Here is a 24955-nt window from a genome sequence, read left to right on the forward strand (position 1 = left end):
ATATATATATACATATATAGCTATAATATAATATATATATACATATATATCTATACTATATCTCATCTATCTATCCATATCTAATGTCTTATGTATGTATATCTCTCATCTCTCTCCTATCTCTCTCTCTTCTCTCTACTCTCTCTCATACTCTCTTCATCCCATCTCTCTGTCTCGCTCTTCTCTCCATCTCTCTCTCTCTCCTCTATATATATATATATATATATATATATATATATATATATATCGAGTTTTATATTGTTTTTATGCTTGTGCTCCACCCACGTGGAGTGAGGCTCAAGTTACCCCAAGACCTCTTTCTGTTTTTTCTCTAGCTGGAGTGTCTGAGCGATACTCCTCCCATCCATGCCCCAGCAGGGAAATTGTAAGAAATTATCAGCAAACAGGCTTTAATCAGAGGCAACCACACTTGTGCTCAGTTTTTCTGAAAACGTTTCAACACCTATCCAGGAGTCTTTGTCATATCTGCGCTTGAGCTCGCACTTTTCAGAAAAACTGAGCAAAAGTCCGGATGCCTCCGATTAAAGCCTGTTTGCTGTTGCGATGACCCGGATAGCTGAGAATTTGCCCCGGCATGTTTAAGAAAGTATGTTTTCACAAACTGCGCTTTAGAGGGGGTCGGGGACAGCAGAAGGAGGGGCTCTCCCAGGGTGCCTTGAATGCAAGAACTGCCACTGAAAGATGTTTTTGTTCATTTGGTGTTTAGTCTGAGGCGTGATTATGCTTTTTTTTTTGCTCTTTTCACTTCTTTATTTATTTGCATTAATCTGTATAAGTGGTTTTAAAATATATGATGAATTGCTGTAAATAAGTCTGACACTGATTTGTTTGATCAAAGCACTTGTAAAAGACTTGCCTGTATAAAGGCCACCCATTTGGCCCCTCAGGTCTGCACTCTACGTGATCTCTGTGTCACAGCAGAGATCTTTGTCATGTAAGAGCATTTTTTTGCCTTAAACCGAATGTAAAATCTGTCATAGTTAGCGTCAGTTGTTATCGAGTTTCCACAATGGATTTCAATGTTGTTGCGTTGTCTTGTCATTTGTTTGTGATATTTGTAAAATAAGAAGATCCTGCAAGTTCAAGCATAGACTTTTATGACCTCTTTTATGAAAGAAGATCAAATTCAGCAGGCGATTAGGAATGTTGAAACACTGAAAACTACTGTCTCACTGTTACTAAATGTGATTCAGCTACAAGTGACTATTAGGACAAATGTAGATTTCTTAATTTCTTGTGAAATGATGTTTTAGAATGTCTTGTTTGCATTGGAAAAAAACTCAATAAATTGTCTTTTTAAAACCAATGGCTTACATTTTACGTGTTTTTCAGGTCATATGTTAAATTGTCCCAAACAAAAATCACATTTAAATTTGAGACTTTTAACTATTGAAATTTTCTTTTTTTTTCTAGTGTGGGAGTAAACCTTGGTAATTTATTCATTTTTAACAATAACTGGGAGTAGCCACAAGTTAATGGGGATTTTCTCCAATTCATGCAAGATCAAAATCTTACCAACTCGTTCAAATAGATACATAAATGCCCACTAATATTTGATTACATGCCCATTATGGGATGTTGAGAGAACCCTCACTCTTTAAGCAGCCAATGCTAAGTTTCTGGCATCATTCTGGTGGGAAATGTTATATTTTATTTTCCGGTGGCTCTTCTTGGGTGCTGTTCACAAGGACCAATGCTGGTTAAAGAAGCAACTTGCTGAAAGGGTTTTCATCCAAATGTTTGTGGTGGTGTAGGTATTTATCTAAGCCTTTACTCTTTTAACCATGCACACAACTGAGAAAACTCACAACAAAATCAAAGTTGGGCACCAGTTTTTATTTTTAAAATTCACAGTTCTTTGTTGTCTAATCCTTCCATCCTACAAAGAGCAGTGACAAATAAATCAGCAGAAGTCCCAAATTATTTAATTCATGCCCTCGGTGAGTGCGTGTAAACTACGTACCTGAAACTATAAATGGACTGACGTTCATGTGAAATTCTCCAAGTTTTATTTTACTATTCGAATTTGTCATAAAGAATTGTCCAAAACCGAGATTAAAATAAAGGATTCAATTGACTTATATTGTTTCAGTGTGTATTCTGAAGATATATTATAATCTTGTCCAATTAAAGACAGATCAGGCATTGCATCCAACGGGTGGGTGACAAGTCAAGAAGAAAATGTGCGAGCGACTAACACTCGAGGAACAACAAATGCACAAAGTCTAGATCACAAGCAATAAGTGAGCAAACCAAGCAGAGAAAAAGTGTGAATGAGAGGGTGCAACCACAGCTTGAGAGCAGGAAACTGAAACACGAGGAACAAATACACTGAGAGACATACTTTCTGAACACGGGTGTGAAACAAATGAACCGAGGAGCTAAAATTGAACAAATGACACAAAAGAAAGCAGGAAATAAAACCTAAGCTGTCCCAACGTTTAGGTTAAGTTTCTCTGGAAGAGTTACAGTCTTCTGGAGAAATTATTCTTACATTCCTAGCATGATCTTTGCCTAATTACTGTTGTGTTCACATAAAGGTTTTCATCTAATGTTTTCAAAAAACATATATGACCTCCTTGAACTGCCTGGGAGGGTGTGCATGCCTCACATGCAGATGATAAAACCAAAGCCCATTAAAAGAATTTTGATCATAAGAAAAAAATTGTTTTCAAGCCATTAATGACACTGGGAAAGTATCAACAGGCGTGCTTTCTGTTCACTGTGAATATTTAAAATATAGAAATTTCTTGCTATTAGGTTCTCCAGACAGGTGAACTTTTCACCGGATGGGTCGCTCCGCTGTCAGATATTTACAGCACCAGGCAGGATGGAAAGTTCATCTTCGTGTCGGTCACAAATCAAAACAGAAAGGCCCCTGCAGGATGTGTTCATTAGAGTTTGTCACCGGCTTTTGCTTGAGTGCTTCAGAGAGAAACGATGAGACCTTTTGGGCCTCAGACTGCATTGATCTTGTTTTCTATCCACACAGTTTAAAATGGGTTGTATCCTGCAGTAACAGAATATGTATTCCCAGAGTGATTTATTTATTATTATTTGTTTTACGTGAAGATGAGAGTTCACAGGATAGAAAACAGATTTAAGCATAATTAGCTTATATTCATGAGATACATCTTTTTCCGTACAAGAATCCTTAGTAATGAACAATATCTCTGATCCCCAATTGAAGAAGATGAAACCATTTTGTCTGGTTCTACATGAGCACTGAAGAAACATAGTTTATGGCAGGCGGTTTTTGATGTGGGCAATATGGCTTTCTACCCAGCCCCATGCATAGGGGAAAGAAAGGTTACTCATATTACACCCCTGGTAGATTTAGATTTAAAGTAATTTTGAATTTTAAAAACATGTTTTTTTTCTGACTGGAAACGACATAAATGTGCCCACTTTAATCTGATTGTGTGTCTGTGAAGGGAGTTTAGGGTGATGGCAAGGAGGCCTTCCAACCAAAGACTCGGAGCTCCTCAAAGACAAATAATCACGACAGCAGCAGATAGCTAGCTGGTAACGTGTAAAAAAAAAAGGGGGTTTTATTACTATAATGTCCCACTGAATCATTCCAACTTTTGCTAATTTGAATAAAATATAAATATAAATTTTTTTACCGTTAAATTGATACTCCTTTATGGTCGTTTTATTATATTCTGAGGGACTGTTGTCTTATTTCCAAAGTGAAATGTAACTGGGGTCCGACTAATTCTGGACTCAGCTGCAGAAGCAGAGCCTGGAGGCCCTTTTCCTTGGTTCTGCTTGTTTTCTTTGTGTGTGTGTGTGTGTGTGTGTGTGTGTGTGTGTGTGTGTGTGTGTGTGTGTGTGTGTGTGTGTGTGTGTGTGTGTGTGTGTGTGTGTGTGTGTGTGTGTGTGCGTGTGTGCGTGTGTGTGTGTGTGTGTTATCAGAGGAATGGGAAGTGCGGAGCTCCAACACAGGATGTGGAATCACTTCAGGATTGTAGCAGCAGCCTCCCCCCCTCCTCTCTACTTTTTACGAGGAGCCTGGGTTGCAGCTGCAGGATTGCCCATCAAGGAGAGATCGAGGTGCGGATCGCGCTTGTATGTATGGATCTCCTCCGTCTGTCTTTCGGCACTGATCCCAGAACACCTTTGCTGTCCGTGACGGTGAGTCACATAAAGAGATCTGCGCCGCGTCAGAATAGCAGAAAACTGCTCTTGCCAACATTGAAGTTCCCGCTAGTTGCACATGTAAACTTTTCACTTACGTAAACTCTAACACGCAGGGGCTTTCCACTTTAAAGTGGAAAAAAAACGATGATTTATTTTACTAGCATGACATTGTGGGGCCAACTCTAAGTTGTAGTCAGCTGGAAAATCCTTGTTGAATTTTATTTGTGTAAACATTAAATTGCACTAGTTATTAAACTCCACTTCAGCTTAGTTAAAAGTTTCACTATAGCTACTACTACCTAAACATGTACGCTTTAGCATATTTAATGCATTGTGTTTAAAAAATTGTCCTGATGCAACTGTGAAAAAGTGATTGCTGACTCAAGGTGACCAAGCTTCTGCAGTGGCTGTACCAAAACTATAGTTTCATAATTTCATTTAATATAAGGATGAACGAGACTGTTGTGTCTTGTAGCTGATTCCTTCACACTCGTTTCTCTTCGGGGACCTTCTTTTAGAGCAGATTCTGTTTCATTACTTACTACATCTTTCAGTGAATTTGTATTGTTTTTGACTGATTCATGAAGCACTTTCCTCATTTGTTCTATTTTAAATGCGCTAAATAAATGCAACAACACTAACTGTTTCATCAAAAGACCTCCAGGGATATCCACTGTGAAGTTAACATTTAGTACTGATTGAGTTAGACATGAAGATTTTCAAAAAAAACATTCAAAAACATTCAAAAACATTCTCTGGTACTTTTAAACTCGATGCAGACAGCCGGGTAGGGCTTGTTTTAATTACAGGGCGCTCCATCCCCCCCCACATGAAGCCTTTCATGCCTAAACATGAACCAAACAGACTCCGTGTCTCTGTTGTCTGACTTACTTGAAACTCTCGGTCACTTTGTGCTCCAGTAAATGCTCCGACTTGCTGATGCAGTTTCAGATGATGACCCACCCCAGGAGCCTCGTGTCAGCATTGCTGCTGCTGCTTTTGCTGGTCACTGAAGGTCTGAGCAACCATGAAGGAAATGACAATGAAGTCCTCAAACAAACAGAGTCCAAACTCAACAGGGCCCAGGTTAGTGGTCTAAGGTATCTTCTGTTTGTTTTCTAAGTTTGTTTGATTAATTTTAATCTTTAAGTAGTATCCGCTGTGTAAAATTGTCAAAGGGTAATCTCATCTATTTTGGACAATCCCAGTAGCATATTAATGCCTTCATTGTCTTTAGAATGGACTGCAGCATTTTACTACATGTTGGCCTTGAACAATCTTTTCTGCTTTTGTTGCCATCAGTCCAAAAGGCTGCAGCACATCTTTTAGCAGCCATTGTAAGGCAAGATGATACTCCAGTTTTAGAACATGTGCCCTTGGGTCGGTTTCTGAACAAATTTTAAATTTAATTTTTCCTTGTTTTAAAAAAGTTATAAGCCTTGGCAAACAATTATTTAGGGTAACTGCTTTAGCTATATAACCCAAAAAGAGCATCGATATTTTGCAGATTGCCTTAACGCAACTGAGGTCAGATGTGAAATGCACAGAGGAGTGGGCTTTTGCAGTGGCAGCCCCCGACTCTGGAACAACCTGTCTCTTGATATTAAGTCCTGTCCTAAACCTCATGGTTTTACATCGGCTAGTAATTCAAGGTCTGTTTGCCTCCTGTCAGGTTTCATATGCAGGTGTGTGTTCCTATGTTTTAGCCTGTTTTTACTCTGTTTCACAGTGTTTTATAATCTTTATTTTATTGATTTTGTTTTGTCTTTGCTGTTGTTTAACTTGTAAATCACCTTGCTCAACTATATTTAGAAACACACTATAGAAAAAAACCTGACTTTCCATTTAGACTTAATTGCATGAATAATCCTTGTTTTCTTTTGTCGTGTTTTTCTTTTGCTGTTTTGTGTTTCAGAATCCAGAGATTGAGAATGAAATCAGAAATATCACAGAAGTGATGCAGAGTTATACAGCAAGCACATGTAGGTTTTCTGGGCGTTTTCTTGTACGTTGGACTTGTCCTTCAGTTTCTTTTTGTGGGACAATACCAAGATACTCTTACACCATTAACATTTTCAAATTTAGCGAATATAGAGAAATGTAAAATTTTATTGTATTCAGGACCCTTACTTTTTACAACCACGTTTTGTTGCAATCACAAGGGTAAGATTTTTGGGTAATGTCTCTTTTCAGATCTGCACATCTTTAAGTGTGAAAGTGTTCGCATCTACGTTCCAAGTCTCAAGTCTTTTGCAGCCTCCAAAATGTTTTCCTCTGGGGTTGAGCTGCATTTAACATCATCCTTTGTCCCAAAACTGAAGACACATCAACAATTTAATAAGAACAAAACAAAATTGAGCTATGAAATTGAACTGATTCAGCATTATTAATCTTGTAATCATCATTTCATGTGTGTTGGTTTTAGTCACAAAAATGCCAACTCAATACTGTAGCTGTAAAGCTGGATCGGCTTAAAAAAAATGTCATTTCAAGCTGTTGCTTCAATTCTTTGGAGTTGAAATGCTGAATTTTTCTTTAGAGTTCACAGGTGGACTCTTTGCTGATCTAAAAGCTTTTAGTTCCTCTGGCTTTCACTGGTCAGGGTAAAAGGTGTTGAATAGAAATACAACCCCCCCCCCCCTTTCTCAGCTATTCAATTTAAACATGTTTGAAAGCCATGTGCTATTTTCCTGCCACGTCACAGCTATGCACTACTTTGTTTCGGTCAATCGCATAAAATCGAAACTAAATACATCGAAGTGTGCGGATGCAACGTGACAAAATGTGAAATAGTTCAAGGGGTATGAATACTTTAGCAAGGTGCTGCATTTATTTATTCTTTCTACACAACCAGCTCCAACGATTACCGCGGCTCTGCCGAGTCGGTGTCCGGGAAACCAGGTGAAGCAGGAGGGCAGCGCTGGCTGTGGCTGTCCATCCGGAACAGTGCAGAACGGTGACAACTGTACATGCCCTGTGGGGTTCGCTCTACAGGGAGCAGCTGGGTGTAAAGGTGAGACATGGGCGGACTTACGAGCATGGAGCGATGATTTAAGGTGATGTTTGTGGTACTAGAAATCCAGGGAAATCTCTGAGGATCTTGTGCAACTATGAGAGAGTAAAGACAGTAGGCAGGCTGTGCACAATGCAGAAACTTGCCAAGACTGATTGGGACGGATGAATGCAATGAATTTATGCAAATGGGGATGTGATGATCAGCTACAGGAAAGAAAAATGACAAATTATGAAAACATGGAGCTATTTTGGGCAGGCAGCTGTAGCAGCCTTGCACCTGACTCTATTTTCTTTGTAATTATGCACTTAACACTTCTACGTCATGCCATATTTGATCGTGTATCTTACCCTCATCTGTCTCAATTCAACAGATGTTAATGAGTGTGGAGGAGAAGGACCAGGGCCATGTGGTGTCCATGCCAGCTGCACTAATACCCCCGGCTCATACTCATGTTCCTGTCTCCGTGGCTACCTGATGGATTCTGGAGTGTGCCAGGGTTCGTACGCCTCCATAAATGTTTGCGTGTGCTGTGTATGTGTGGTGGAGGGAAAGATAGATATTTTCATAAAGATAGGGCTTTTGTGTCCTGGTTATAAAGAACACCTCCTTTGGGTTTTCTTTATAGATATAGATGAATGTGCTCTGGCTGCAGTGACGGGCCTGCAGGCCTGTCAGGAAGGGGCTGAATGCAAAAACACCCCTGGTTCCTTCTCCTGCTCGTGCCCAGTGGGATACGTGAGGGCTTTGAATGGACCAGGCTGTGTAGGTAAGGTGCATTTTGGGATGTGATACAAACATTGCCTTTGTTAAGAAAAAAAAAAAAAAAAAAAAGCAAGGATGAAAGAGTCCTGCATAGAATGGCCGTGAAAAAACTGCTTAATTATGAATAAGCCTCCTGAACATTGGCCCAGCACCCGGACGTTGACAGCTGTTGATTTGCGACCTGTCTAGATGTAGATGAGTGCAGCTTTGAGGAGCAGTGTCGCCGCGAACTGGGAAACGTGTGTGTGAACACTCCTGGCAGCTTTCTCTGCCAGTGCCAGCCAGGCTTCAGAGCTGAAGCCCCTGCCTGTGTTGGTAAGTCTTTTATTAGGCATCCGTTGAATGGACTCACATTTGGATCTGAGCGAGTACTTTCAGTATCTGGGAATAATTCTCCTGAAAGTAGGGGGTATATAGCTTCAATCCGTTCCTGCAAACTATCTGCTGCAAGCCTACTCTTAAAGCCTCTGTTATTACCTGCTTCTTCCTCTTTCATCCATCCTGTAATGAAAAACACTCTTGTTGCATTCTGAAAGAGATGTTCCCTTGTGACCCTCACAAGGGAACATCGGTGGAATTTTGAACACCAACAGCAAATGTTCATGAAGCACTTTCAGTTTTATGGCCTAAAGTGCTGGGAAAAAGTATTTGACCCCTTACAGATTTCTTCTGGATTGCCTTTTTACTTACAGGTTTCAAATAATCAGACGTATTCTAATATCAGAGAAACAGAGCATGACTAAACACAAAAAAGTGTTCCTAAAAGATGATTTTATAAATTTATGTATGCAAGTAAAAATACAAATTAGTCCTGTTAAATGTTGAAATAATGTACGGTGAAAGAGCTTAAACTGCAAGACAACTTTATCAGTGAATATGCAACCAGTATAACAAACTGCAGCACCTCCTATCAGAAAACGTTCCAATAGTTTATAGTACACTTTAAATATCATTATTTTTCTACCTGTGCTGCTATCTGGTGTATATTTCTACCATCTTCCTCAAAATTAGTTCCTACAATGAAAAAGCACCTTAGGGGTACTGTTACTTCAGATGGAAGTTTGTGCAACTGTGGTTGAAGCCCCTGCCCTGAAGCAGGAAGGGAGGGGGGGGGATAGGAGCAAAGAAAATACACATTCAAGACGATCGTACAAAAGTACAGAAAATACATAAATGGTCGTATCAACAGACTAAATAACAAGAAGAATGGAGAATCTTGGACGAAATTGTCACAATGATGTATTCTCCCAAAAGGAGACATTTGTACAACCACTTATGCCTAATGAGAACCCTGATTGGGTTTTGTTCGTCCCTCTTTGTGCAAATGTAATTTATTTTACCAGGGTGTGAAATAATAAAGTGGAAATCTTTTCCGCTGTGAATGAAAACAACTAGAAGCACTGTGTGTCGCTCTCTGTTTCTGTCCCAGATGTGGATGAATGTACGGAGAGTCCCGAGTTGTGCGACGGTCAGGGTGTGTGTGACAACACGCTCGGCAGCTACAAGTGTATTTGTCGACCCGGTTACCGGGGAAACGGCACACACTGCGAAGGTAAGCAATTAGTGCTGACGTCTCTCTGTGGAGAAACTCTGTTTCCCGACGACGGGGTCAGCTTCCTTGTGTGCGCGGGTTTTAATGCCTGCTGTTATGCCTTCCATTAAAATTATCCCGGGTGGCAGAGCGGTTATGGAACAGAAATGAACTGAGCTTTAGATGCAGCTTTGAAAACAGATAACTGAAATGCCGCTCCTAGACGAGAACGAGTGTGCATCAGGGAGTCACAGGTGTGACACCAACGCTCGGTGCGGCAACATCATCGGCTCGTACTTCTGCCAGTGTTACCAGGGCTTTAATGGAGACGGCCATGCTTGCTTTGGTGGGTAAGAGTTATTTATGCGCATGTTTCCCCACAAACACGGCTCCAAACTTGCTCACCTGTGCAAGAGCATGAAGGTCCTTCAAGTTTGTCCCCATTTCCAGATGTTGATGAGTGCCTTCTTAACAATGGCTACTGTGAACACAACTGCACCAATGAAGTGGGGTCGTACAGCTGCCAGTGTGCTGCAGGCTACCAGCTTGACCAGGGTGGACGCAACTGCACAGGTAATGTAGGACATAGATATGGAAGAGGATATTGATCAGAAAATAAATACATATTTTTGCGAGTGACAAAGAGAGTAAAAAGACACTGTAGGGTCCGCACTGAATCCCCTCAAACATATTTTTGATGAATTGACATAAAATAGCAACACTGACGTCCACATAAAACACGTGAAACTGTGGTCAAAAATAGATAGGTGAAAAGACCTCCACAAAAAAAGAAAAAACATCTATCGATGTCTCAATATGTTTGAAAGGTGGTTGTGGGTAAAATCATCTGGGCTAGCCGAGCCTGGCTTTTACTATCTTTGGTTAGGCTAAACCAGGGCTTGAGACTAAAAAAGTCCACTACTTAATTTTAGCTAGCCTTAAACAACCATGAAAGATGTCCTGTGATTGCCAAAGACAACGGTTAATTGAAGGTCTAACCTACTATTTTTCTAACTTCTTTCAGAATCTGGGTGTAGAGCAGGAAGAACATACAGGAGTTATTTTGTCCAAAACATTTCAAATTGTGTGTTATTTACTGGACACAACTAAAATTATTCTGCTATTCTATTTTGAAGTTAGCATAAAAAAACACTTTCCTTTCTTTGCTTTCGGGTACATACAAAATATTAACACTTTTCCAATACTGATTGTTTTTTAAATACTGTAAATTTTCATATGACAAAAGTTAAGGTCTAGCCAAAGTTCAGTAGTGTTCTTTATTAACAAACAAATGCTAACTCAGTATGCATTTCATTGTGTTACATGCATAGCACTCACATCATGTACATTTTTTCACATATATGTTTGTACTTTTAGATCTAATGTAATGGTGGCCTTGATTCTTGTGAAGATCACAGCAGAACAAAAAAGATACCATTTAAAATAGTTTGGAAGCAGATGTTGTTGTTTTTTTTTCAGTTAACAGATTCATTAATCTCTGACAGGTGCATCTAATAATAGTTGCAAAACTTAAGTTTGTAGATAAAGAATGAATCATTAAAGATAATTATTAATAATGAATAGCAGGTCATCTTGCTGTAATCTGTGTTGGTTTCAGATTTACTGCAATATCCCAATAACACTCCCTGTGCACCATTTTTCATTTATTTATTCCAGCACCAAGAGCGTTGAATGATGTCTGTTAAGATGCACTGTTGTTTTACGCTATGCTACCTCCAAATCTTCACGCTCTTTAATTTCCATACTTGGTGTCTTCAACCCTGTAAGTAAATTAATAGCCAGTGAATTATGTCTTATGAGGTGCAGTGATGCATCTCTTTGCGGTAAACAAGAAACACGGTGAAATAAGGTGCTAAATGCTGAATATTACCTGCAAATCCCCCAAATTCATATCCGGCTCTTTGTTTCTAAAGGCTGAGGAATGACTAAAGTTTACTTACCCAAAAATTCTGCACTCCACCAGCAACACTTGTTAGCTGATTAAGTAAAGTTCACATTTTATTAAGAATTTAGCAGTGCTTTCACTCGAATTACATGTCAGGGGAGGGCAGCAAAGAAATCAAGTCTCCTTGGACCTTTGCATTAATCTTAAATGCCACTAACAAACAGCACTCAGCTGACCCAAGCCTGTAAAGACTTGTACATCTGTCGTTTGGTTAAAGCCTAAGTGAACTCTTGAATGTGGTGTTATGTTGTGCAGAAGAACTTATCTAAATGTCTCTGAAACCCCCCCCCCCCCCCCCCCCCTCCCCTCCCCTCCCAGATGTGGATGAGTGTTCAGCTCCAAATGGGACCTGTGAGCACATTTGCATCAACACTATGGGCTCTTTCCGGTGCTCCTGTAAGCCGGGCTACCAGCTGCACATTGATGGCCACACCTGCGTAGGTCAGTCACCCGCAGACACTCATTCACTTAATACAGCAGTTTGCACGCTCATTTTCAGTAATTTAAAGCAGCTCAGCTTCAGCAATTTACCAGTACGCATAAGAGAGACAGAGAAAAAAAATCGTCCATGAATATGTAATCAATTTTTTCCATTGGTTTCTGTTCTCGTGTGTGCCTGTCAGACAGGAAGTTAGCATGCCTGGACATAAATGGGTGTACTGTGGACCCATTTTAAAAGATTAGTCAATGAAAAAAAAAATGTTATGTACAGAAGCGAGATTAGACCGCTCAAAGTTTATATTGACAATTTTCCCATGTGTTTGCCTGCGTGCACATAGACATCGACGAATGCAAACTCCAGAATGGCGGATGCTCTCACACCTGCACCAACTCTCCTGGGGGATTCACCTGCCACTGCCCCCGTCCCCTCTTGTTGAACACCGACAACCTCACCTGCAGCAGTGGGTTCCTTAACACATAACTAACATTCGTTGTGCATGTGAAAAACACATTGACTTGCCAGGTTTGTCTGCTAGGATGTTATGGAGGACATACATAAATCATATTTTAAATTTTAAAGAGTGTTTTTTATGGAGTGATAATGAGAATAAAGTCATAGAATTACAAGAATCCGGCAGTATTTTTATAAGAACTCTTACAGAAAAGGTGCAGCTTTCCCTCTGCGTTAAAATTAGGAATGTTGAGCAGCGTGTAAAGTTGCTCTAAAATTCTTTGGTATCGGTTTTACAAATAAGGAAATACTTTTTAGCACATTCGCAACAAATTATCTCGGGACTCCCAAGAGGTGTCTCGTGACCCCATGACCTCATCAGTATTACTTCCTGCCTGAAGAGACATGTTGTTAAGAAAGTTATATTAAATCCAATGCTTCCTGGGGTATGAATAGCTTTATTCTTAATGGTCCATCAACTTGAGTCATGAAACCTTTTTTCCCAAACTCTGTGGCTGTTTTTCTCATTAATTTTACTATAAATCATCTTCGGGAGCTCAGTAACCTGCGTCCTAGTCCATGTGTACTCTTTGGTACCCTGATTTCTACATTAATGACAAACTTGATACAAATGTCTTGTTTCTTTGTGTCACAAAGCTTTAGAAAAAATGCCACTTTGCTGTCTTTTGAGCCCAAAACCTGAGATATGATGCCGAGCATTCCCGTCAAACTGATTCAGGATCTTCTGAATCCTCTGCTGTGAAGCTGCACTACAAAAACACCCCCCAAAAAAACCCTTACTATGTCTCATGCTCCTTTTGTTTTTTGAAAAGTAGACAACTCAGGCCTCCTCTGTGTAAAACTACTCTGTTATTTTCCATCTCAGGGCTAATTTAAAAAAAAATAATTCCTGTGGGCCTGTAAGGCCTTAAGGTAATTAAAGCTCTTGTTCTTTGTGACATGAATAGATGCCACATCTTGCAAGTTAAGAAACGGAGGTTGCGACCATGTATGTTCCCTGAAAGCTGAGGGTGACCTTCAGTGCAGCTGTCGAGCAGGCTGGAAGCTCGGGGAGGACCTCAAGAGCTGCGTTGGTGAGATTTCACCTTCACTCTTCACACTTTGCTCCTGCCGTTTTCAGCATGTTCTTTGAGGCCATATTCATGTAAGGAAATCTCTTAGTTGATTTGACTTAAATCACATAACTGCAATCCTGAATTTCCTCAGATTTCACCATCTGTTGAAACCTTCCTCCAAGTGTAATCTTTTTAAAAATTTACTGCGGCGGGCTTTCAGCTAAAAACATAATAGAAGCTGGAAGGGCTTCACAGACATCATTAAACGCTCATCTTTTTTTCCACTTGCCAGAATAAGGGTGCTCACAGAAAGGAGTTACACCAGCTGGGAGTGCAGAAATCTGATTGTCTGTCATCAAATCTTAACAAGCTCTGCTGCCGCCAAGTTTGATGCACTATGTTTGCATCCAAATTTGTTTCGTCGTTGTGTCTCAGAAGAACTGAACAGAATTTGATTCCACGGGCTTTTAAAATGTCTCTCCATCTGTCCTTCCTCGGGAGACGTGAACGAGTGTGGAGACTTCGCAAACGGAGGCTGCGAGCAGCTCTGTGTGAACCTCCCCGGCGGGTTCAACTGCACCTGCAGGGAGGGGTATGAGGTTCGAACTGACGACCCCACCAGGTGTCGACGTAAGTCAAACGCCCGTCTGACACGCTGATAAGAATGACCCACATGTACATGTGTGCTAATAGTAACTCTTTTATTCCATCCTTCACAAAGCTGTGTTAATGCATCTCTTATCTGCTACAGCTGTGTGTGACCCACCGTGTCACAACTACGGAGTGTGTGTGGGGCCAAACAGCTGCGACTGTCCTCCAGGCTACCCTGGCGTGGGCTGCTCAGGTACAAACCTCCATGTAAAGGATTATGCATAGAGCGATGCTGGTCATTTTTGCCTGTTCTTAATTTCATGACTTTGCAGCTTCAGCGGTTTTGTACCCATGTACTGTACGTACCTAACAGGCAGGCACTTCATGCCTGATTTAACAACTTATGAGCTAAAGTAATTTTTGATATCTATAGGAAACTGGGATTTACTGACTTTAAAGGGGACATATCACGCAAAATCCAATTTTTTAGCCCTTACATTTTATTGTGTACTTAAAGTCCCTGGATGTGCAGAAAATTTAAATGTAGTCTCTCCAGGTTCTGCTTCGATATCCTTATATTCGTTTTGGGTCATATTATAATAGTTTCTCTATTCTTTATTACGTTTTTTGAACAATTACGTCACAGTATGTGCTCGGAAGCCGGTAAACAAGGTCATGGACTTCCAGCCTAGCAGTCTCGCGAATCCGCCATTTTTATTTCTCTGAGCAATTTTGTAGTCCAAGCTGAAGGATGATGAAACTGCAGAAGGATCTCTCAAAATGTTTGGTGGTTCATTATGCTATTCTCCAAAGTACTACAAAAATGGCTGAATAGAAAGCTCTGCGACCTGGAGGAGAGTGGGGTGCCTCCTTCAGATTTAAAGAGAAAGCATCAAAACAAGTTGCTCTTAGATGCACCTCAGAGCAGGGGTTAAAAGGGGGAGCGTGGGGGTAAATTAACAAGGAATTCAGACCAAAGTATTGCAGTTCCACTTAAAATAAAGACCACAAATTAATGATTTAAATATGAAACGGAAGGCATTAAAAAGCACGATATCTCCCCTTTAAGTTGCTTCAAGTTGTTTTGGTTTGATCAAAGTACATAATCAGTTATATTTTACAAGGCTGAAAGGGATCAGAACAATCAATAGAATGAGGGAGTAATATTTCAGTGTTTCAGAAAATGAAATAGAGATGGAATTATTCATTTCTTTTTATGATTATTTAGCTGCAAAATTTGTCAAAAATGCTTTATTATGAAGAGAAATAAAATGATATTCACCTGGTAATCACAGGAGGTAGGCTCAAAATGATTCATACCCCCAAGCAGATTTAGGTTTAAATTATTGGTTATAATTTGACCAAGATGTTTTTTCTGACCTTGTCGAACGTGCAAAGAGCTTTTGGTTAAGTTTATCTGCAAAAGCCACTTCTGTCAGCAAAGCAGCCACACAGTGTGAAAAAAAAAGTTTTTGTAAGTCATGAGTTTAGTTCTGCCAAAATGATTCATAACGCCAGGCAGATTTAGGTTTAAAGCATTTTTTACCCATTTTATTAACATGTTTACTCGCGCAAGAAGTAATGTTTATGTTCTGGAGTGATCCAGCCAGATTTCAGACCCGAATCTGATGCAATGACTATGGAGAGAGATAAAGATTAGGGTGATGGTAAAGAGGCTTTCCTGCCTCAAAGACTTGGAGCTAGTCACCACAGCTAAAAACTAAAAATACTAGTCGAATCCTGTAAAAAGCGAATCTGTAAAGTTATTTTTCTGGGTGGTGCCTGTGCCATTTGCTTTTAGATGAAAAAAAAACTTTGTTATTGAATGAAAATTCTTTGATACTTTGAAAATATTTTAGATTCTCACTAATAAATAAGTATTAGCCAAATGGCACAAATTGTACCAGCAAAAACAACAAACGGGCGAAGTTTCCTCTGCATAATCTGGTCTCAGTCCATTTAATTTGTACTAATAATATTGTGCAAATGATGTAAGGGTATCAGGTTGAAATAAAAGCAGCTCTGAAATAATCAGTTTCACTGAAATATAAAATAAGAAATGAATCCAATGTATATTCTTTACTGTGTTTTTGTAAACAACAATCGTACATTTCTCTAAGCAGCTATAAGCCAGTAAGATATTGTTTAAAGTAAATTGTAAAGTGAGGGTGCAATAAACCCATGTTGGTTGTTTATTTCAGCCATGTGCTCTCCACCCTGTGCTCATGGAGGTACCTGCATGCGCTGGAACATGTGTTTGTGTCCTTCTGGTTGGACGGGAGCAGGCTGCCACACAGGTACTTCGTCTTATCTCGTTAAAGGGAACATTCATTATTTTGTGGATGCCCACTCATTCCTGCTCAGAGAATGCATGCATTTGCAGGGGAGGTTTTGGTTTGCTTTCTCTATTATTCAATTGTTCCAGTTTTATGTATCTGTGACTGTTCAGGTTTAACATCTTTGCATCTCTCTGAGCTCAGCTGTGTGTGAGCTTCCTTGTGCCAACGGTGGTCGCTGTGTAGGCCCTGACACCTGCCAGTGTCCCTCTGACTACACGGGCCCTCAGTGCTTGTTGCGTGAGTAAACAACACATCCGGCAACAGTTACACGCATCTTATGGGATCCAACAACTCTGAGTGTTGGTTTTTGATTGCAGATTTATTCATGAACGCTTTAGCAGCTCCATGTAATTTATAACTGGTCATTCCATAGAGGAAAATGTTAATTTAAAGACTGCAGACTGGACCAACAGAATCGGAGGAAATGGCGTGTTTCTAAGAGGTTTTTGTGCATGTTTTGCAGCGCTGTGCACGCCAGCCTGTCAGAACGGGGGAAGATGTGTGGATGTTAACAAATGCACGTGTGTTGCTGGATGGCAAGGAGCTCGGTGCCAGATTGGTAAAATATTGTCTTTTAGTTTAACTGTAGCCTCTACATGTATTTTAATACAGTGAGCTCTTCAAAGCAATAATAAAATCTATGCAAACGCTGAACCAAGTGTTTTATGCACAAAGAAAGTGTCGCAAAGGAAGAAAAGCAGAAGAATAAAAACATTATTTCTGATGATAAAAAGCCTGTATAATACAGCAGCAAAGCTTCCATTGTAATTAGTAGTTGTTAATTTAGGCAACTATTAAATTATAAGAGGGATTCAGGGAATAAGCAAGGGAACTGTTTGATTGTATCTTAAAACAAATAAAACCAGAATAGAGTTCCTCATCCCTGAGGTCTTGTTACCACCAAGGCAAACGCACTCCAGTTTACGGGTCAGTTGTTTTTACCTTGCTATCTGTTGGATGTCGTTTTCTGGTCACTGACTCTTACTAACAGGTGCAGAGATGAGCCATGTCGAACTGAATTACGCTAGACAGCATTTAGTCCTTTGTTCTCTTCTGTCCCCAACAGAGCCCGTCCAATGTCAGAAACCTTGTAGGAATGGAGGTGTGTGCGAGGGCCTCAACAGATGCCGCTGCACCAAAGGATTCACCGGCAGTCTCTGTGAAAAAGGTTTGTCAATGACCAATTAAATCCATATGTGTACTGTATATAGGTGGATAAAAATAATAACAACAGGTATTTTCTTTTGGTAATGCTGTGGGATGTTACTGTAGCTGTAACCACACGATGTGTCCCTCCCTGTCAACATGGAGCTGCGTGCAGCCCGCACAACACATGTGCCTGTCCAGAAGGCACTGCAGGACTGCGCTGTGAGAGGCTGTAAGTGTAAAAATGAGATTATATAATATTTAAATAAGATTTAACACCAGCTTCCCTTCTAGGCCTGTCTATATATATATATATATATATATATATATATATATAGATAGATAGATAGATAGATAGATAGATAGATAGATAGATGTGTGAACTACTTAGGAAAAAATCTACCAAAAACAGGCAATTTCTGAGGTAACAGCAGGGAGCAGCATTACCATTTTATGTTCAATACCAAAGTTTAACTTGGCAGTGGTTACAACTAACTTGTTTCTGTCATATTCGATGCTGGAAGAACTTTAAACTGAAATGCTTGCTAACTCGATATGCTTGCGTTTATTTGACGTTGACACGCGGTTTTTTGTTGTTGCTTTCTCGCGTGCATATAGTGAATGGCAGGGAAAAACAGGCAAAAACACATCGATACTTTGAAACGAGAAGCGACTTCACCGACGGCGTCAATGCAGACCCCGCTCCGCTCCGCACAAAACTTGTTCCGGCCGCCAACTCACCGCCTCGCCTAAGCAAATTCCTGCGGGAAACACCGCCTTCCGCATGTCGGCTTAGTTTTTTTCCGGCCAGCACCTTTCTTACTCTGAATCCGAGGTTTGGCTGACAGCGAGGTTATTGGCGCATTATCGCCACCTACTGTTCTGATTCAAACCCCTACACCGCAGCAACAGACCTTCACAAAATAAAAGCATGTGAGCAACATGCGTTAATGCGCGTTAAAGAAAATATCGCCGTTAATAGTCTAATGAGTTAACGCGAAATTAACGCGTTAACTTGCCCAGCCCTAATATATATATATATATATATATATATATATATATATATATATATATATATATATATATATATATATATATATATATATATATATATATATATATATATATATATATATATATATATATATATAACTATTTAGGATTTGACAGTATGGCCCAGCTGTTATCGTAGAGACTTTTTTGTTTTGATTATTTTGTGCCATTTTTGTCACGCACCGCATGCTGTATAAAGTTCATCTTTTATTTGTTCAATTCCTGATGCTTGCCTGAGGTACTTTCAAGGAGCAACAACCAAAATTTCTTCAAAACCACCCACACTTTACAGAGAGATTCTACACATTTTTGCTGTTTTTAGGTTTTCAAAGCATTGAAATAAATATTTTGAATTAAAATGTATAACATTACCACATTTACCTAAAGCATAAATGCAGCAATTATGTTTTCCAGTGCGAAAATGATACTACATATGAATTATTACAGGCACAACAATAACTTCTGCACATTTATTAATTGTTTTTATTTTAGGATCCCTGCAAAAATCTAGATAAACACCTACATTTAAAGGTTGCTCTCAAGTAAATATTTGTTTTGTGCTAAAAATATTATACTACTTTATATGCTACTTTATGGAGATTGGTCTGTCTGCTTAGGTAGCCAGTCTGCATTCTGCTATATCAGACAGGCTGAAATGGTAAACGTCTTGTACATGTATAGCACCTTAACTAGTCCGACGACCCCGGACAAATCTTTGTGAAGATAAAGTCAAAGGTCTAAAGCAGCGTTGTCTTAAAAGGAGTGATGGGTGGTACTCGTCAGGTGTCCATTTAATGTCTGTCTGTCTGATTTCATCCCAGGCCTTATGACCATTTAGAGAATTCCCATGATAGAGTGAAGCTGGTTGCTAATCTTTGTCCCGTAAATCAACTTAAACGTAAAACTTTGCCAGCAGTTTTAGCACTGTCATTATTTCCATGTTTTTTAATGATCATGAGTTCTCTAGTACACGGTCTTTATGGTTCTGTGTGCTTCAGGACATGCCCTGTGGTCACCACGGTGGTCAGCACAGCTCGTGCTGTGAGGAAGGCTTTCAGAGAGAGCTACGTTGATCGCTGTGGACCCTTGGGAGTTCAGCTTTGCACTAAATACAGGTGAGTTGTTTTCCTACCAATGTCCTGTACTCCGGTGTGCATTTAGTTATTCTGGGTGTAAAATGCTTATATAAATAATCATGTTATGTAAGTCTTTTTTGAAGGAGTTGGACATTTTAAGACAATTTGGAAAACCTAATATCCGTTTTGAATCATAATTGAAGCGTTCAAAACACTGTTGTCGTCCCCCCCCCCCCCGTGGTTGTGTTTGCAGGATGAACCAGGCCCGCGTGTACCTGCAGGCCTACAGGGTTGGCTACACAATCCAGTGTCCTGTGAAGAAGAAGAACACATAAGCAGCGAAGGAAACAAGAAAAGATGCACAGCATCTGCAGCACAAAGCATTTGGATTGTGTGTGTGTGAACGCAAAAAATACAGGGGCTGGACCCAGGCAATCTCAGAACTGGGGGACTAAATGAGAGGGAAAAATTGTGAGCACCTCTCAGGTCTTAGCCTTCGTTTTGAAATTGAAAGAACAGCCATGCAGCTTCCTTAGAATATAAAAGTTACTATGTTTCATCATTGGTAATGATTTGCTTTTAAGTGGTCACTGAATGCTTCAGGTATAAGTTATATTTTTAGTCATTTCTGGTATGCAGGAAAAAAATGTGCTGTCTGTTCTGAAAAGCTTCAAAAAAATTTCACCCAAGCCCAATTATGCTGTATAGCCACAGATTTTAATATAGACTTAAAGGATTTTCTTTTAGGTGTTAGCAGTTACTTAGCAACCGTGTGAAGGTTTCTTTCACACACTGACTCAAAAATTCATTCACAACTCATGAGCAACTGAAAGAATTTACGCAAGCAGCTCCTCGTGCTCCACACAGCCCTTTGTGTGGTGCCAATCCATGCCTCCTTATCAGGGATGAGAGGGTCCAATCTACCCTGAATGGGGCAGTCTCCTGTCTCACACTGAGAAACTGCCACATGGAGAGTACGGCTTGATTGCACAGGATGTGGGGAAAGGGGGCACTCGCCTGTTGGGAGACGCTAGTGGCAAAAGAAACAGTTTGGGTGCTTAATGTGTGTAGTTTTTAAAAAATGCTGCGAAGCAGAGCATTGCTTTTTTTCCCCCATCATTGCTCTTCTTAACCTGATTTTTACACGTATTTCATGTTGCTATGCTTCCAGAGTAATCACTGTAGCTTTAGTCCATCATACCCTCCTCTTAGCTTACATGAAAAAGATAAAGTGCTGCATCGAGGAGGTGAAAAGAAAGAAAAGGCTCCATCCTGTCCAGGTTCCCCCTAAAGTCCTGACACTTTTCTGACAGAGAGCAATGACTGTGTTATCACCCTTATGTTATGGCGGTACGACAATCAGCAGCTAATGTAGGAGGAAGAAGGAGCACTGATCCCAGTGCTCCTTTGTTAGCAGAGACTGTCTGTAATTGAAGACAGTTTTATAGCAGGTCAAAGTACAGACTGAAAGAAAAACATGGATTAATTGCAAAGGTACAGATAACTGATTACAAAGCGCTACTACGGAAAAATTGTAAAGATCTTATAACAATAAGATCTCATAGCTTATAGCGACGTCTTAGACTAGCCATCAAAGTTTTAAGCTGCTGTCACACTGTTTCTTGTCTGGCCTCATATGTTTGTGTCTAAAAAAAAAAAGCTTTTCATAGGGAAAAAAATAATATAATTATGTGATTTTTTTTTTTTTTAAGTGAAGGTTTGCCACGTTCAAAGTCTGTGATGCCTATTTGTTTCCCACGTTGTGTATTTGGGAGGACCTTTTTAAAATGAACATTGTGTCACTGCTTCAGAACAGAGTGCAGTAATTTTTGCAGTGATGTCCCCATTTTTCCTTATTTTCCCAAACCTGCTTTGGGTGAACATTTAAAGACCTAAAGACATTATATCACAACCTCTGAGTCAATAAATAATTATTAGATGTCTCAATTGGAAAAAAGTGCTGGTTCCCCTGCCTAAATGTATTCAAGTTATTTGTGTTTTCATCATCAATCAGATTCTCCGTTAAGTAGACATTGTTCATTTAAACAGTGCACAAACTATATGTTTTGTTTGTAAATTATGCATATTTTGGTATTACTCTGTCCCCTAGATGGCAGCAAAATGCTTCCAATGAGATCCATGGCATGTGTAGGACAGTGTTCTCAACCTTCAGTCTTTAAAAACCACTACCCTGCAATTTGTTGATGCATTTCAACTGTAACACTGACTTACTTCCTTGTGTGATTAAGTTCTAAAAAGCCTGGTAATGGGACATTCATTTGATTCAGCGGTGTTGGAAGAAAGATGTATCTAAAACTTGCCTTAGGCATGCTGATGTAAGTCAATCTTCATCAATGCAGACTAAGTGTCTGCATGACATAAGCCCTATTCGCAGGGGATAAGCATTATCTGTGGACCCCATGTCATGCAATCTGCTGTTTGGTCTGAACCCACAGTCAGTGGTATAAATAGCAAGGGATTCTGAGTTAACCTGGTAAACTAGATTTGGGGGAAATTAGCCCAAAATATGAGCAAGCCTTAATTGCTTGAGATTTTAATATTCATATGTGTTGCCCTGACACACCTCTGGTGTGCTTTTGGCCTCCCTCAGTAAGTGAATGGCCCAACCCATGGCCGTGCACACACTTTAGACCTTTTTTTGTCTTATAGCTTTTCTGTTCGTAATTTGAAAATGGGTAATGCACTGTTTTCAGATCACAAACCTGTTTTATTTGATTTTATTCCTATCGCTAAATTGTTTAAACCTTGCCCGCCTGCAGTTTGGCGCCATCAAGTTTGTAACTTGTCTGCTCCTTACTTCTCTGCTGTTTTTAGCCCTTTGGATTTGCAGCCCCTTCCTATTTATCTGAACTGTTCCACCCTTATATACCTTTGCGTGTTGTTAAAGAATTGACTTGGCTGCGGTCACCCCAGGTTCTTTTGCCGAATAATGTGGTGTTTCTATTGTAGACTTCTGTAGTAATAAAAAGACTTTTGAAACCAAAACTATATTTTACCATATTTAATCTAAAAGGTAGAGGGATGTTTACAGCTTCAGTACTGGGCTCTCATACAGAATAACGCAACGGGCAGATTACTGGATGCCAGAGAGAGACCCATTCATTCCTCACACAGACATTAAGTAAGACCAATTGTGTACACCCTACACCTTTTCAGGGCATGCACAGTATATCAGTGTTCCATTCATCACATTTGTGGAGAAGATCATATAATGCAGACGTGTCCTAGCTGACACATCTTCCCTTAATCAGTCATTCTGTCCTATCCAAGTATGTCAGACTTTGTGCCTCCAGAGTCTGTTGTCTATCTGTAATGCCGTGTTTGTCAAAAAAATTAAGCTTTGGGTGTTAATGCTTTACGATCTCACATGAAGTCGGACAGGCAGTGGAGTAGTCCAGGGTATATGCGAGTATATGGCGTATACCCACTTATTTTTCAGCCAGCATTGCGTATACCCTTTATGGAGTCTTTTTTTTTAGCGCGATGTGAGTGAGGTATTCAGCGTTTAAACATCACGTGCGCGCACTCATATCTGATAAACTCTTCTCTACCCACTATCCTCGCGCTCGGTTCCGTGACTTAGTCGCTCCAAAGTTGCATCTGCTCCATGAAGGCACCATAGCTTTGTTGGCTATTAGTGAATAAACAGCATATATATATATATATATATATGTTACATATATTTACAGTGAACCCTATATCGCATTTCACCTTTCACGGTCTCGCTGCTTTAGGGATTTGCATTGATGAGCCATTTATTACACTTCTCAAACATAACCGATGGTGGCATGTCGGTTTATAAGGATATTTTTGCCCAGAACAAAAAAAAAAAGACAACAACTACCAATAACTATGTTCTTCTCCCGAAAAAAAAACACCTGCACCGCGGGCTTTAGAAGAAAAAAAAACGCTACAGAACGGACGATGCAGTGGCTCAGTCAGAGGAGCAGTGAAATACACATGAGTCACTATTTGTCCTACTGTACTGCATTTTTATTCATAATAATTTTTAATTTTCTCCCGTTCTAATCCAATGACTCGGTTGGCGGTGGGGCGGTGGTGATCTGTGCAATTTGAAGCCTTCAGTTCGTGTTGATTCAATTCAATTCAATTTTATTTATATAGCGCCAAATCATGAAACATGTCATCTCAAGGCACTTTACAAAGTCAAGTTCAATCATATTATACAGATTGGGTCAGATTATACAGATTGGTCAAAAATGTCCTATATAAGGAAACCAGTTGATTGCATCAAAGTCCCGACAAGCAGCATTCACTCCTGGGGAACCGTAGAGCCACAGGAAGAGTCATCTGCATTGTACATGGCTTTGCTGCAATCCCTCATACTGAGCAAGCATGAAGCGACAGTGGGAAGAAAAACCACCCATTAACGGGGAAAAAAAACCTCCGGCAGAACCGGGCTCAGTATGAACGGTCATCTGCCTCGACCGACTGGGGTTACAGAAGACAGAACAGAGACACAACAAGAGAAACAAAAAAGCACAGAAGCACACATTGATCTAGTAATCTGTTCTACATTAGATGGTAGTAGCGGGTGAGCCGTCTTCTCTGGATGATGTCACAGTTAACAGAACGCCAGACCAGGTGTACCTACTATGAAGAGAAAAGAGAGAGAACAGAAAGTTAAAGCAGAAATGACAACACATAATGCATAATTGAAGAACAGTAGAACTCAATGTAGTGAGAAAATTAGATCCTGATATACTCCAGTAACCTAAGCCTATAGCAGTAAAACTATAAAGGTAGCTGAGAGTAACATGAGTCACTAGTTATAATTTTTGTCAAAAAGAAAAGTTTTAAGCCTAGTCTTAAAAGTAGACAGGGTGTCTGCCTCACGGACCAAAACTGGGAGTTGGTTCCACAGGAGAGGAGCCTGATAGCTAAAGGATCTGCCTCCCATTCTACTTTTAGAGACTCTAGGAACCACCAGCAGACCTGCGGTCTGAGAGCGAAGTGCTCTGTTAGGAACATACGGGGTAATCAGAGCTCTGATATATGATGGAGCTTGATTATTAAGGGCTTTATACGTTAGAAGAAGAATTTTAAATTCTATTCTTGATTTGACAGGAAGCCAATGAAGGGAAGCTAAAATTGGAGAAATATGATCCCTCTTGTTGATTTTCATCAGAACTCTTGCTGCAGCATTTTGGATCAGCTGAAGGCTTTGAACTGCATTTTGTGGAATTCCTGATAGTAAAGAATTACAATAGTCCAGCCTTGAAGTAACAAATGCATGGACCAGTTTTTCAGCATCACTCCTGGACAGAATGTTTCTAATTCTGGCGATATTCCGGAGGTGAA

The 24955-nt window shown here is 40.0% G+C and overlaps 1 protein-coding gene across 6 annotated transcripts; it reads left to right on the forward strand.

The window, feature by feature from the left end:
• Nucleotides 1–3956: 3956 nt before the first annotated feature.
• Nucleotides 3957–21674, forward strand: si:ch211-221n20.8 (multiple epidermal growth factor-like domains protein 6). Of its 6 annotated transcripts, none has more exons than XM_036141286.1 (22): nt 3957–4077; nt 5085–5250; nt 6080–6146; nt 7019–7177; nt 7551–7676; nt 7806–7946; nt 8132–8257; nt 9372–9494; nt 9697–9819; nt 9924–10046; nt 11758–11880; nt 12219–12341; nt 13300–13425; nt 13909–14037; nt 14159–14251; nt 16200–16295; nt 16479–16574; nt 16801–16896; nt 17404–17505; nt 17610–17715; nt 19535–19651; nt 19866–21674. In XM_036141286.1, the coding sequence occupies exons 1-22, from the start codon at nt 3971–3973 to the stop codon at nt 19945–19947; spliced, it is 2550 nt and encodes an 849-aa protein (XP_035997179.1). In that variant the 5' UTR covers nt 3957–3970; the 3' UTR covers nt 19948–21674. The 6 variants fall into 6 exon arrangements, with proteins under 6 accessions (XP_035997179.1, XP_035997180.1, XP_012720322.2 ...); XM_012864868.3 differs by having other exon boundaries at nt 3977–4158; nt 5110–5250; XM_021317653.2 differs by having other exon boundaries at nt 3978–4158.
• The last annotated feature ends 3281 nt before the right edge of the window (nt 21675–24955 follow it).

Source organism: Fundulus heteroclitus, chromosome 9 (assembly GCF_011125445.2).
Source record: "Fundulus heteroclitus isolate FHET01 chromosome 9, MU-UCD_Fhet_4.1, whole genome shotgun sequence".
Taxonomy (NCBI): domain Eukaryota; kingdom Metazoa; phylum Chordata; class Actinopteri; order Cyprinodontiformes; family Fundulidae; genus Fundulus; species Fundulus heteroclitus.